This window comes from Felis catus, chromosome D1 (assembly GCF_018350175.1).
Source record: "Felis catus isolate Fca126 chromosome D1, F.catus_Fca126_mat1.0, whole genome shotgun sequence".
NCBI classification, from domain to species: domain Eukaryota; kingdom Metazoa; phylum Chordata; class Mammalia; order Carnivora; family Felidae; genus Felis; species Felis catus.
The window spans coordinates 105,507,817-105,521,980 of record NC_058377.1 but is presented as its reverse complement, the minus strand read 5'-3'; the positions used below and the strand labels follow the sequence as shown (position 1 = coordinate 105,521,980).

The 14,164-nt window shown below is 60.8% G+C and overlaps 2 protein-coding genes across 7 annotated transcripts in view; one reads left to right on the top strand and one right to left on the bottom strand.

Moving 5' to 3' along the window:
* The window catches only part of DAGLA (diacylglycerol lipase alpha), a 62,711-nt gene that overhangs the window by 31,245 nt on the left and 17,302 nt on the right, over nucleotides 1-14,164 (bottom strand). Inside the window, exon 1 of one of the 4 annotated variants that reach the window (XM_045039414.1) lies at nucleotides 6,779-7,314. The exons of 2 other annotated variants lie outside the window; for them this stretch is intronic. The gene's annotated coding sequence lies outside the window, so the exon portion shown is untranslated. Of the gene's footprint in view, nucleotides 1-4,045; nucleotides 6,542-6,778; nucleotides 7,315-14,164 lie in introns of those variants that run through there. One more of the 4 variants, XM_045039417.1, reaches the window with a different exon arrangement.
* On the top strand, nucleotides 8,071-13,539 carry LOC123380632. 3 transcript variants are annotated; one of them, XM_045039419.1, is made up of 3 exons: nucleotides 8,071-8,453; nucleotides 8,612-9,741; nucleotides 13,037-13,539. In XM_045039419.1, exons 2-3 carry the CDS (start codon nucleotides 9,167-9,169, stop codon nucleotides 13,371-13,373), a joined length of 912 nt encoding a protein of 303 aa, XP_044895354.1. In that variant the 5' UTR covers nucleotides 8,071-8,453; nucleotides 8,612-9,166; the 3' UTR covers nucleotides 13,374-13,539. The 3 variants fall into 3 exon arrangements, with proteins under 3 accessions (XP_044895354.1, XP_044895353.1, XP_044895355.1); XM_045039420.1 differs by having other exon boundaries at nucleotides 8,073-9,462; nucleotides 9,646-9,741; nucleotides 13,037-13,538; XM_045039418.1 differs by having other exon boundaries at nucleotides 8,071-9,741.

The window sequence follows — 14,164 nt, the reverse complement described above, 5'->3', positions numbered from 1 at the left end:
CACCCTCTTGCTTGAAACTGTGCTGGCAGATGGCTCTTGCCCCTCCTTATCAGCGTCCAGAGCACGGGCTTCGGTGGTGGTCAGATCCTAACCCCTCCACTTCTCAGCTTCACGGCTAGTTAGAGAGCTAGTTAACCTCCCGGTTCACTTATGTGGCTTCCGTGAGAGCACCCGCACGGGGAGGGGCTCAACACGCAGAAACCGGATTCTGATTTCCTGAGACGGCAGGGTGGTTCCAGGGTGTCAGGGTGATGGGGAGGAGATGGCCCGCCTGTTAAGTCTGGGACTCAGTCCTTCTGCTGCTTCTGGCATTTGTTAGTTGCCTACCAAGTCTGGGGTCTCGTCTGAGCCCCTTGTAAACATATCTCTCTTCGTCCTCAGAACAACTCTGGGAGGCAGCCTGGTTCCGGAAGCCGTGTCTTCGCCACTGCGCTGCCTCTGAGGAGCAGGACTCAACCAACTGCCTGCTTCTGAACTCAGGCGCTGGCTTCAAAGCTCCCCTTACAGAGCAAGGAGGCAGGGCCTTGGAAAACCATAAAGGACTCTCTGGGTCTCCATCTGGCTGCGGACTCACGGTCGCACGGCCACGTGGGAGAGAGTGGGTGTCGGCCTGTTCTGCGGATGAGGACGCCTGAGCCCCGAGTGGTTGTCCCATGGCCTGTCTCGAGGTCAGCAGGCTGTGGAGCCAGGAGAGAGCACAGAGCTAACACTGTAAATGTCGTCTTATTCTAGCCTCGGTTACCCCCGCTTCACAGATGAAGAAACCACGACTCGCGGAGGTGCAGCGTTGGCCCAAGGATCCCACGACAAGGACAAGGCCGAGCTGGGATTTCAAGCAGCCTCCTTGAGTTACTTGAAAGGGGAAAAAAAAAATCTGTGCCTCCTTCCGTCGGACTTCCGCTTCCCAGGCACAGACACTGAGACCCACATGTCCCTTCCACCCTGAAAGCCCCTTCTCCTTCCTGGGGTCTTGGCCCCACATGGAGGCTGGGCTCTGGAAGGCACAGGAAGGGGGAAGGAGCCGCAGGAGGCGACAGAGACAAAGCATGCGTGGGCTGGGGGGCCGCGTGCGGCACCAGCCTGTGCCCGGGTGTGTGCCACCCAAGTTAGGGACCCAAAAGCTGTTGCTTTCCACGCCTCAGCTGTGCCGGAGCAGAAGGCAGAGCTGAGCCTGCCCAGGGCTGGGGCCGGATTTCAGCATGAGATGGGCCCTCCCAGGCTCAGGCCCTGGGACTAGAAGAGGGCGCCTGGTGCGTCTGGGATCAGGAGGGGCACCCGCCGCCACTTGTGCCCTGAGCCCCCTGAGTCTTAGACTAACGAGGGCCTTCCCAGTCCTCCCCACCGGGACAGCCTTGAAGGGGAGGTGCCTCCCCTGCCCCTCACTCCAACCCGAGGGGTGGGTATGGCTGTTCCCACGTCGCATGGGGGCAAACTGAGGCTCCGGGGGTTCAACAGTCTAGTGAGTGAGGGGCCAAGTCGGGCTTTGAGGCCGCGTCTATGTGCTCTGTTCTCTCCACGTCACCGCTAGGCTTGCTGGCCAGAGTTCCTTCCACAGAAACGCAGTCTGGGGCCGCGCGCACTGAGTGAGGAGGACTAGCCCCAACTGCCGGCGGCCAGGCCTGCTTGCCGTCCAACAATTATTTTAACACCTATGCTTTTTTAATCTTACACAGCATTTACTACATGCCAAGGACTGCAGTGAGCCGTTCCCAAATACTACCTCTATTTTTTTCATACATTTTTAAAACGCTCATTTATTTATTTTGAGAGACAGAGGGAGAGAGAGAGACACACAGAGAGACAGAGAGAGAGAATCCCAAGCGGGCTCCATACTACTGGCACGGAGCCCAACTCAGGGGGCTTGAGCTCACGAAGCCGCGAGATCATGACCTGAGCCGAGATCAAGAGTTGGACGCTTAACCGACTGAGCCGCCCAAGGCGCCCCACGACTTCCTTTGATTTTAATTTAACCTTTTTTTTTTTTTTTAATTTTTTTTTTTTCAACATTTATTTATTTTTGGGACAGAGAGAGACAGAGCATGAACGGGGGAGGGGCAGAGAGAGAGGGAGACACAGAATCGGAAACGGGCTCCAGGCTCCGAGCCATCAGCCCAGAGCCTGATGCGGGCTCGAACTCACGGACCGCGAGATCGTGACCTGGCTGAAGTCGGACGCTTAACCGACTGCGCCACCCAGGCGCCCCTAACTTAACCTTTTTAACAACCCTCTGAGGTAAGTGCTAGTCTTATCGCATCTGAGGGATTATGAACCGGGGCCCAGAGACGTGAAATAACTTGCCCAAGGTCACTTAGCAAGAGGCAGAGCCAGGCTCTGCTCCAGGCTGTGCTCCCAGCCCCTCCTGAGAAGCCCTCATCAGGGCTCCATTTATCGCTGAGGCTCCCGCTTCTCATTCTCACGCTAATTATTCTCCTCTCTTCTACAACAAACAGGATCTGCCATCTGCCACCGGCCTTGTCACTGACACCAGCCAGCTCCCTGGGAATCAAGTGGGGCCTTTGGTCTCCTGCTAGTTGCTCTGCGAGGACAACTGGCTGCTGGGGAAGGAGGAGGGAGGGCCCCCGGAGGGTTTCTGGCAGCCGGGCCGGACTGTCCTCCCACCCCGCCCCCCTCCCCTGCTCCTCCCTCTGGGGGTTTCAGTCGTGGGCCCAAAGGACCTGTTTCCAATAGTGAAAGGGGTCCCTCCAGGTTTCAGTCAGGCCAGGCTTTGTTTCTGAGTTCTTCTTCAGAAACTGGTTATTTCCCTGAAATTAGGAATTGGCCCGTGTCCCACACTCATTCCCGTGCCCGGGGCAAAGGTACCCTGGAATGGCCCAGAGAGGCGGGCTCTCCAGCCTCCTGATGGTGCTGCTTGGCCGTCTCTAGGCCCCAGGCCAGCTCCTCCTGCCAGTCTGTGGGGGGAACCCAAGTTTGTTTCCATCCAGGGCGAGTCCTTTCCATATCACCCCTGTTCCCCCCACGTGCTCTCGCAGGTCCACCCTGCTCTCCTCTGGAACCCTCCCTCCCCCCAGTGCATAGACCCGGAGGCTGGTGGCCAACGGATGAGCCGGCCGCTGCCTTCCCTGCAGCCCTGGAGTGGGGTAGCCCTGGGTTTGAATCTTGATTCTATCACTTCCACTTGTCCGTGACCTTCACTTCTCTGAGCCTCAGTTTCCTTATCTGCAAAATGGGATAGCGAAGGTCCCTGCTTCAAAGGGAGTCACAAAGAGTAAATGAAGTAACACATATAAAGCACTCAGCTCATAGAAAGTACTAGTTGCCGTTATTTTTATTGATTGACCGCGTCTCCTGAGTGTTCAGACCTTGTCTTCACTGCACCAAGCCTCTGCCCCCGAGGTGTGGCAGGGGTGCTAACTCCTCTGCGATCTAGGACAACCCTCCTAAACAGAAAGGCCCAGCTCTCTATCCCCGGCTACCAGGCTGACGCGCGCCTGCTCTTATCCTTGCCAACCTACAGGATGACCTGACCTCCCTCTCCCGGGAGCCCTACCTTCTCATGCGGAGGCTTTACCGGCCCTGCCTCCTTTCATCCACAACAAGCCAGTGAGATGGGAATCACTATCCCACGGGTCAGCTTGTACCACAGGGCTCGGCCCGAGGCCATGCCCGTGCTACTGCTGGAATTCTCTGCATCTGTGTCTGAGTTTCAGAACATCCCAGGCTCAAACTCAGGATGCCTCGAGGGGCAGAGGCCCACTACTCATGCCCATCTGTCCAGTTTGTCATCGTCTTCACCCTACCCCCCACCTCCAGCCTCCTGAGGGGCCTCTGTAAAAGCCACCAACTGGGAGTGCCCCGCCCCCCCTGCCCCCTCTACCAGGCAGTTCACTGCAATGCCCTGGCCTGGCTTCCCAGAGCTTCCCGAAGCGGAGACTCCCCATCCCTGTGCTGGCAACACCTCTGAGAGGAATTAGCACCTTCCACTTCATTAGTGGCCCCCTAATGAGGTTGTTAATGAGAATGCTAAGTGGGCACACCCAGCCAGACACCTCAACTCTGGAAGCTCTCACCCCCAAGCCCAGCATACCGTGCACCAGCATGGTTCTGTCACACCTCCTCAGGCTGTGGGCTGGGTCTCGGGGTCTGGCCCACGTTGGGGAAAACGCCTTCCACAGTCTGCACGGGCCAAGGATCCAAGAAGTGGCCACCTCTGTGGGCAGCCCAGCCATCTAGGGCACAGGCCAGCCGCCTGGCGATCGGGTTTCACTTCTACCATTCCCTGGGCATCAAGGAAGCAGGCGGGCATCGAGTGACAATGTAACACGAGCGCTTTCCCAGGGGAGGAGGTCTGCAGAGTTCCCGTATGTAACAGCGAGTGCCAACATCCCCTGCCCCCCGTGGGACATGGATGGGGGCAGCACGCTCTGCTTTCAAGGGCACACACGCCCTGCCCGGGCCGCACCCCATGTGGCCCTCCTCTCCCGTGTCCCGTGAAGGGATATCAACACTCTTTGAAGCGGGGTTCCGGAAACCCTCAGGGACCCCCAGACAAGGGGAAGTGGTCACAGCAGGCAGGGCAAGGGCTTCCTGGGGCTTGTAGGCTATGTCGTCAGAGCGGATTTTAGCTGTTCTACATACTGGGTTTCCTTGTGACATCTTCTTTGAACTAAACAGTCTTAAAAACATTTGAGAGGCACTGAACAGGATGACCTCTCAGGTCCACTCTGGCCTTGACTTTTAGAATTCTACGTGGTTTTGCTTCAGAAGGGCCAAGGAAAGAGCCCTGGGGCCCCAGGCAGGAGCCCAAAGCTGGGCACCCAAGCGCAAGTTGCCATAAGCCTCCAAGAGGGGGTGGGGGCTCAGAAGGTCCTAGACCTGCTCTTGTCCTGGTGTCTCTATTCACTCGGAGGTCCACTGAGCACAGTGCCCACTTCCCAGGACCAATCAACTACAGAACCGACCGCATTTGTAAACCGGGATGGTGATGACAGAGCCTCCCTCGTGGGGCTGCTGTGAGGACAAAGTGAGTTCAAAGCTGTAAAGTGCGGAGAGCAGGGGCCAGCGCAGAGCGGGTGCTCGGTAGCATCAGCTACACGTACACACAGTTTATGGTTTTAATTAAATCAACCCCCTCCTCAAAAGCCTATCATGGCTCCGAAATGCCCTTTAAATACGATTAAAACTGCCAACCACTGGCTATAAAGCTCGCCACCGACCGCCGCCCCTTCCGTCCCTGCCCATCGGACAAGCCTATTTCCTGCTCCCGACTGTATCTCCTGTCTGCTCAGAACTGAGCGAGTGCAGGGGTTTCCTCCTCTCCAGATGGCCCTCTCACTTCAGAGGCCCCTCCCTGGTGAGGCTCAGGGCCCGTCCCCAGTTGGCCTTAAGCCCCGTCCTGCATGATCAGCCCAGGACTGGCCAGGAGAGCCACGGCCTGAGTTCCTGCAGCCTCCTGGTGTGTCTGAGGCACCACCCCCACGCAGGTGCTCCCGGGGAGAAAGCTCGGCCTCCCCCCTGCTTCTCTCCTGGCCTAGGGGGTGGGGCCTGGAGGCCCTGGGCAACAGTCTGGAAATGGGGCGAGCCCGGGAGGGGAGCCCAGGCCTCCACCATGGGGGTAACCGCATCGGGCAGCTGAAAAGCGTCAGCCTTCCTCCGCCTGCTCATGCCTGGGCGGGACCCAAGGACCCGCTTTTGTCTGCATAGGAAGAGAATCCTGGCTGGATTTTGGACTCGAGAGTCTGGTGTCACTTTCTTTCCCAGAGGGCTCACCCTCCGGGGCGTGAGGCCCTAGCCGCGTCACACTGTCACTTCTGTGACCTCTGCTTCTCTGCCTGCTCCCTGGGTGTGGCCCTGGTGACCACGGCTGCCGTCCTTCTAGCCCACTTACTGAGGACACAGCAGGGAGGAAGTAACAGGCATGTGGTCGGGGGCCTCTTCCCAGTCACCCTGGGGCAGGTGCCCACGGCCCCCCATTAACTGCCTGCCACCAGGGGAAACGAGGCCGGCCTTTCGCTGCCCCCTGCTGGCCCCAGGAAGGTCTGCAAAGCTGCTGGCGACTCCTAGAATGAACCTCTCAAAGAAGAGCTAACAGCACCGAGAGAGACCGGCAGGGCCAGGCACGGAGTGCTAACAGGATGCCCACCTGGGGCGGTGGAGACGGACGAGGTCCTGGCCAGATCGGCAGAGGCCGAGGTTCCTGCCAGGCAGAAAGTGGCACCTCAGCTCCTCCAGGGCTTGGGGAGGCAGTGTGACAATGCCTGCTCTCTCAGCAGGCCCGGACTTCACTGCTTGTCCCAGAAAGGCTCTGGAGCGGGAGGGTGGCGGTGAGGGAGTCAGCGGGAGCCAGGGGACCTGAAGGGGGGTGGCCTGCATCACAGCTCCTGCTGACTTCCCCACCCGTGGTGGCCGCTGGCTGCTATAAATACCACTCCTGCCTCTGGATGTTGCAGGAGGTGACCTAGAATTGTGGGCTCCGGGGCCTCCTGGGTGCCCCCTCCCTGCCCGTGTTCGACAGAGCCTGCCTGACTAGAACGTCCTCGCAGCCTGGGAGCCCGCCAACACCAAGCAGGGCCCTGACCGGGGACGGGAAAGCCCGACACTGAGGGAGGCAGCTGTGGCTTCCAGCCCTGAGCCTCCTATGACCAGCATTGCTACCGCTTTCGTGGCAAGTGTGGAGGGCACCCGGCCCCTGGAGAGCAGAGGCCTGGCCGGCCTGCAAAGGAGATGTGGCACCCAAGGCCAGGGGCCCTGGCTCCCAAACCACCTGACCCCGGGCCCCCTTCCGCACCGCCTTAGTCCCACTCTGACGCCGAGATTCTACCTGATTTCCAAACTTCCCATCGGCCTGAAAGCCTCTCTGGGTGGCCTCGAGAGCACTCTGTTAGAACGTGTGGTTCTTGTTCCTTCTTCCAGCCGCTAGCATGCGTCCGAGTGAGTCCTTTTCTGCACGAAAGGCCCTTGACAGGCCCAGGCTCCAGGCCCCAGGCTTGGCTGATCCAGGAGCACAGGACAGGAGGTGGCCCCGGGCCGAGCAGTGGTAAAGCCCCCAACCGTCACTCATGGCCAGGGTCTGGTCCCAGGCTCCCCGGCTTGGGGCAGGGGAGGAGACGAGAGGAAGAAAGCCTAGGAACAGCTCCGGGGGTGGGCTCTGGGTGCTGTGAACACAGGTGAAACCTAGTTAAAATGAAATGCGTGCACGCTGCCATCGTCTGGCTATCTGTCGGACATCCAACAGATACAGTGCCTGCAACACGCCAGGGGCCGACACGGGACCAGCCTTCACAGAGCCCACGGGCCAGAAAAAAAGAGAGACTTGAAGCGAATCTCCACACCCAGCAATGACAAATTCCGTGTCTAGTGCTCAGGGGGGGGTAGCCCGTTAGAGCCCGAGTAAGGAGGTGGGAGCCGGGGCTGAGGTCTGAAGGACAAGAGGCCACCAGGAGGGGGGCAACACAGAGGTCGCCCCTCAGCAGGAGGACCCACGCAGGGGGACCAGGAAAGACAGAACACAGACCAGATTAACCGGATGGGAGCAAAAAGGAGGACCGAGTTGGAAAGGCCAGTGGGCCCAGCCCGGGCAGGGCCCTGGAGTCTGAGCTTTGTCAGCAGTAACCACGGGCCACAGCAGGCATGAGGGTGGAGAGAAGTCGGGGCAGCGGACACCGGTGACAGATGGGAGGGGGCAGTACAGGAGAGGGTGTTGTCAAGGACGCCCCAGCCAGATGGTCCTGGTGCAACTGGACAAACAGCAAGCCATCTTGGTTCCAGGGGCCGTCACGCTCCTGGAGCACTTCCTGCGGACAGGGAAGGACGGACGGCGCCCTGGTCCCACCCCGCCCGCCCCGGAAGGAGCACCGTTAGAACACAGGCCTGGGGCAGCCCGTCCCGCCCCAACATCTACCTACTCTCCTGGAAGCCGACTGTCAGGTCAGCCCAGTTCTGTCCCCAGGCTGCAGCAGGCCCAGGTGTCGGCTGGGCAGCATTGGCTCAGGGGCAGTCCCTGGGCTGTGCTCACTCTACCCAGGGTGGAGGCGTCTCCCCTGAACAGTCAGATCCTTGCCCTTCCTGCTACCAAGCTCTGACCCCAAACACGACCATGGGGAGGGGACCGTAGCTCGGGGGGTCGGGGGGGCCTCTCATGGGATGCCAAGCCCACATGGGAGGGGAAACAGAGGTTCCGAGAGAGCACGTCTGTCTGCTGGTTGACCCCCCTAGCACCATTTCCAGTCACCCCATTTAGAAAATGCCCCCCTCGTGCCGCTGGCCTGCCTGGCCTTGTCTCCTCCCATGCTGCCCTCGCTGATCACCGTCCAGTGCTCGGGCCTTCTCTCTGTCCCTCATACAGCCAAGTGTGCCCCATCTCAACGCCCAGGCCCTCAGGCCTCCCCGCGCCCGGATGTGTCCCTTACCCGCTGCAGTCTTCGAGTGACTGGTCTCTTGTGTCACTCCGATCCTAGCTCCAACCTGGCTCCTCTGACCCACCAGCCGGATCTCAGGTGTGCCCGTCCCCCGTCCCTCTCCATCACCTCACTGTCACTCCTGCATCCAGTGCCATTGTCTGTTAGCCTGTTTACTATCTAGCCCCTTCCCCCCGTCGGGTGTGGTTCCCGGGGGGGCACAGGCCCTGCCTTTCTTCTTCCTGCTGTGTCCCTAGCTCCCAGCAAAGGGCCTGGCAGGTGGCGGGAACCCACCGAATCCCTGCTGCCTGAGGAGGAGCGGCGTGTGAGCACAGCCCCGAGGGAGCCGGTGCAGAGCCCAGCCCGGAGCCCAGGGCTCCTGCCGTCCAGCCTGGGGCCCTCTCCACACCACCCGCCAGGCCCAAGCTCCGTCCTGAGCTGCTCCGGCAGCCGCAAGTGCGTACGGGGCCTCACTGGCATCCGATGACCCCGCCGTGGGTGAAGCGGGGAAGAAGTGCGGCGTGCCAGTTTTGCTGATGGGGAGACTGTGGCAGGGAGGGGGTGCCGGGTGATCTGCCTGAGGGCAGCGGAACGGAGCGAGGTCCGTGACCAGGTTTTCGGGGAGGTCCTGCTGCCTGAGGGGCTCTTCACCTCGATGCCCCGTTCTCCCTGCATGGAGGGCAGCACCTCACGGCCGCCCTGGGAGGGAGACGGGCCAGAGAGGCCGCCCTGCAGCCCAGCGGTTTCAGGGCACCGGCCTATGAAGTCAACCAAACCTCACCGGTCACCGACCTGCCCGTGACCTAGTGACCATGGGAAGTCTCTTGGCCTCGGTCCCTCACCATACAACGCAGACAGGAACGGGGCTGCCTCCTGGGCCACTGGCAGAGGATGGCTTGGTCAAGGGCCTGTCCCGCAGGTCTGCATTCTGCCTCCCTCCCTGTGACCCTGATCGCTCTCTGCCAACTTCCTCGGAATGTGAGAACAAACCGGAAGTAGCCAGAGCTTCTTGGAAGGAAGACTATAAAAAGCCTCGGCAATGTCATGACTTCCCTTTAAGACACAGCGTTGGGCCTCACCCCAGGTTCTCTCCTCCTGGCTCACGCAGGTACAACCCCAAAGGGACCAGAGGAAGAGGGCGGGCGGCCCCGAGAGACACCTCCCTGCCCCAGATCTGCCCTACCAGAGGCAGGGGGCCGCGGTGTGTGGCAGGGACAGCCCGAACGGCGAGAGGGCTGGTTTCTAGACCCACAGCCCCTCTGTGCCGGCTCTTCCACCCCTCTCTGCACAGAGCCTCCTTTTCCCTCTTCTGGGCTTCAGGAGGATGCCTGAGATCACGTCTGGGAAGCGCTCAGAGCTCCCCAGAGAGAGAACAGAGGGATCCAAGGTGGGATTAATTATGTATCAATGTGCTCGTTTATTAGCACTTCGGGTTTACTGCAGGGGCAGAGTGGGAAACGCGCGGGGCTTGGTGTCAGAGGATCCAGACCTGGTCCCGGGCCCAGCCACTAATACACGTGGGCAAGTCGCGGCCCCTTGGAGCCCTGGTTCCTGTAAAAGGGGGATAAAAAACATCTAAGTGATGTGGGTTAAAGTACGCCACAAACAGGAGTTTCCTTCCCTGCCAACGGGGTTGCCAGGGTACCAGCCCCACAGCGTTGCCGTGAGGAACAACAGTCGGGTACCGGGCACGACACACATCAGGGGTCGTTACTGCTGCCGCGGGAGTGGCGTGTGGGGTGCAGGGCCTGATGACGGGGCTGTCTGCAATGCCGCCCAAGCCTGCAGACTGCGTCGGTCCTGGGGTGGGCACCCACCCCTGACCAGCAGCAAGAGAGAAGGTTCCACAGGGCCTGGTGGCCACAGCGACTCAACACCGTCCTTCCTCCACATCCGTCCTGTGCCCACCCCCCCACACCAGCTAAGAAGAGGGGTGGAGGGACTTGGGCTCCCCACTGCCAGGAGCCCGATGCACTCGGCCAGCTCCCCAAGGGCAGGGTGGGAGTGACCAGGCAGTCTCTTGCAAGCCGCACCCACCTGGGAAGGCTGTCCCCGAGCCTGAGTGATGTCGGCCGCCCTCTGCTCACAGAGCTCTTTGCCCAGGAGGGTGCAGCACAGCCTATTGGTGATAGCCTGCTTGTCCTTATAGCTTGTTTGGCAGGTACCAAGCGGTGGAGAGACCACAGGCCAGAGCAGTGGGTCTGCTAAAGGCCACGGTGCAAAGCAGGGTGGATACCCCATGGCATGCCAAGATCCCTCACCCTCAGGGACCAGAGCCACTCTGGAGGGCCACCAGAGGCAGGACTGCAAGGAGGCAGGTGCTGGCTCCCTCCTCAGCTGATGCAGGCCTCTCCCTGGGGTCCCAGCCGTAGTGAAGAGAGGGCTCCCTCTTCCCTGGGGTGCCAGATCCACCTGGCTTCTGTCCACCTAATCCGTTCCCATCAGCCTCGAGGACCAGGCCCGTGGCCTCCTTGAGGTCCGTGACTTGAGGTCAGTCTCTGGTCAATGACTTACTATGGAGCAGAGGACTCAGCCAGACCAGGGAGAGGATGCTGGAAGTCAGGAGGGCAGGCAGAGGGGCGGGCCCAGGGCCCAAGAAGAAATCACCAAGTGCCTGGGGCTGATTCATCTGAAAAGGGGTGAAGGGCAGGGCAGGGCGGGGACTGGCTGAGTCCAGGCAAGCTCTCCTCACTGGGAGGAAGGGTGGGGGCTGCAGACCAGCAGCAGCTCCAGGAAGGATTGGGGCAGATGTGCCTGTGAGGGATGCTTCTGCCCCAGCCACACAAAAGTCCCATTGATGCTACCCCTCGCCCCCACACTCTGCCAGCGCCTAACATAAGGGCTCTGGGGACCTCTTCTGCTCCTTGCCGACTGTCCAGCTGCCGCTGTCGCCCTGGCACGCCAGGCACGCCAGGCCCGGCACTGCAAAGTCACACGCTCTGCGCGGGCGAGGCCGGGTACTGCCCAGCCAGCACTGGGACTGCAGGGCGTGGCACTTACAGGCAGCGTGGCCTTCCTTGGTCATGCAGAAGACGCTGGAAGCTTCCAGGTTAATCTGGAAGCCCTGAAGCAGAAGACCATCTGCCTGCCACCCTTGCCCAGCCTCACCCGACCCCATGTTCCTGGAGGACAAACCTTGGGCAAACAACGAGCCAGGTGTAAGTGGCCCAGCAAACGCAGGGCTGGGAAAAGCAAACACCGTAGGCCACACCGTTCTGCTGGGCCTGCTGCCCTACAGGATGGCACTCGACTGCTCAGGGTGGCTCTGCCCACAGCTGCTATGGAGGCCCCCAGGGGGAACTGGAGGGTGAGGTAGGGGGGAGGCGGCAGCAGGGGAGAATGGGCAGGGCACAAGTCCTCAGGGAGATAGGCTTCCCACACTGAGCCTTCTCTAGGGGACAGGACACATAATCCAGAAGGAGGTATGCCGGGGAGGGTCAGGCTGACCTGGGCCTGGAGCCTCTGCTTGGCCACGTGCTGGCTGGGTGACACTGAACAAGCCTCAGGGCTTTGGGACCAGCAGTGCCCATGTGAGCAGCCCTCGGGAAGGTTAAATGGGACAGGACCCACGTGGGAAACACTTTGAACTCAGTTTGGCACAGATGAGGGTCTCGATACACATGTGCTCTGCCCAGTGTCACACGGGTGTCAGGTAGAGCCAGGGCAGGGCACGGAACACGGGCAGCACCAGGGAAGCCTGGACACCTCACCCTTCAAGGGCATGCTCATCCAGCTACTCCGTGACCCCCTGGCCTCAGCCTCCAGGGAGACTTCTGACCACAGGCTGCAGGAGCAGGGGCTGCTTCACCAGCAGGAGCTGCTCTACCAGGAGGGGCTGCTCTACTGGGGGGGGGGGGCTGTTCCACCAGGAAGGGCTGCTCTACCAGGGGGGGCTGCTCCACCAGGAGGGGCTACTCCACCAGGAGGGGCTGCTCCACCAGGGGAGGCTGCTCCACCGGGAGGGGCTGCTCCACCAGGAGGGGCTGCTCTACCAGGGGGGGCTGCTCCACCAGAGGAGGCTGCTCCACTAGCAGGGGCTGCTCCACCAGGAGGGGCTGCTCTACCAGGAGGGGCTGCTCTACCAGGAGGGGCTGCTCCACCAGGAGGGGCTGCTCCACGAGGGGGGGCTGCTCCACCAGGAGGGGCTGCTCCATGAGGGGGGGCTGTTCCACCAGGAGGGGCTGCTCCACCAGGAGGGGCTGCTCTACCAGGAGGGGCTGCTCTACCAGGAGGGGCTGCTCTACCAGGGGGGGCTGTTCCACAAGGAGGGGCTGCTCCACTAGCAGGGGCTGTTCCACCAGGAGGGGCTGCTCCACCAGGAGGGGCTGCTCCACCAGGGGGGGCTGCTCCACCAGGGGGGGCTGCTCCACTAGCAGGGGCTGTTTCACCAGGAGGGGCTGCTCCACCAGGAGGGGCTGCTCTACCAGCAGGCAGCTGCTTCTACCAGCAGGGGGTCTGCTCCTGCTGGCCCCAAACTCAGGGCAGCCATGAGCCAGGTCCCAGAATCCCTCCAGCTGAGAAAGGCCTGTGCCACCCCTGTTCCCCATATAGGGCTCTGCTTCAGGCTGACCTCACCCCACAAGCAGCCAGGGGAGTGAGGTTTCCTCTGACCCCACCCCGGGGTTGAACGGCACATGCTGATGAGGCAGCCTGCCCTTCATCTGCCCTGCTTCTTACCACAGCCCAGCATTCCGAGGGGTCAGAGCTCTTCACGCCTCTGCGCCCTTGCACACAAGGCCTTTTCTAACCCCGATCACCTGGGAACTCCTCAGCCTTCCAGGGCTTAGCTCGGAATACCGCAGCCTCCGTGAAGCCTCCAGAAGCCTGCCAACCCGGAAGCAGGCCTGGCCAGTGCCCCTCCGTTCCTTCCCCGAGTACCCTGGCTCCTTACCACGCTGGGAGCTCCTGGAGGGCAGGGCCGCACCTTCTGCCTGTGTCCCTGGCACCCCAGGGCCTGATGTGCAACAGCCGGTCAAGAAAAGTCAGACAAGGCCCTGGCCTGCTCCCTCGTTCCTCTGAGATCATGCTGCTTGCAAATGGTCACTCCAAGCATATGAGAAAAGGTCTCCGTGAGGGGAGAATATGGATATACTGTTTTATTTTTTAAATAAACCAAATATTTCAAACGTCACTTTCAAAAAGGATTACACATGCAGGAATCTTAACAGTGAACAAGCAAAGAGAGAATGGAAAGGGTTGGGACTCAGCCTTGGCTGGAGTTCCAGGAACGGCCCAAGAGACTAACAGCACGCAGGAACCAGGGCGAGACTGAGGTTCCCCAACAAGCAGGTGGGGGCTTGAGATTTCCCCTCCTTTGGAAACCGTCCATGGTCTGAGCACCTAGCCTCACCCACAGTCGCAGGTGGCTCTGGGGGCTCGCAGGCTGCCTCCCCAACTTGGAAAGCAGAAACCAAAGTTAACAGAAGGGGTGAGCAAAGGGAAGGGAAATGCAACTGACACGGCAGAGGGAGAAAGGGAGTTGCGGCTGCCATCTGCTGTGAACAAGATGTTTGGGGACACGCACTCCTCAGTTCTGAGGTCTCCCCGCCAACTCGTGGAGGGTGGGCCGCTCCTGTGCAGATGGAAGCCGGCGGCTTGGCCAAGCCCAAGGGGTGCCAGGGCTCCCTCCTGGCCACCCAGACCCCAGCTACCCCACCTGACCTCTTGCTACTCAATCTGACCACAGGGCCAGGATGCCAGCCCAGGACGGCCTCCTCCAGGGAGCCCCCCTGCAGGCTCTAGGGAGCCAACTCCACAGTAATGGTGATAATAACTCATACCTAATAAGGGTAACAGTTCCAGCCCAACTA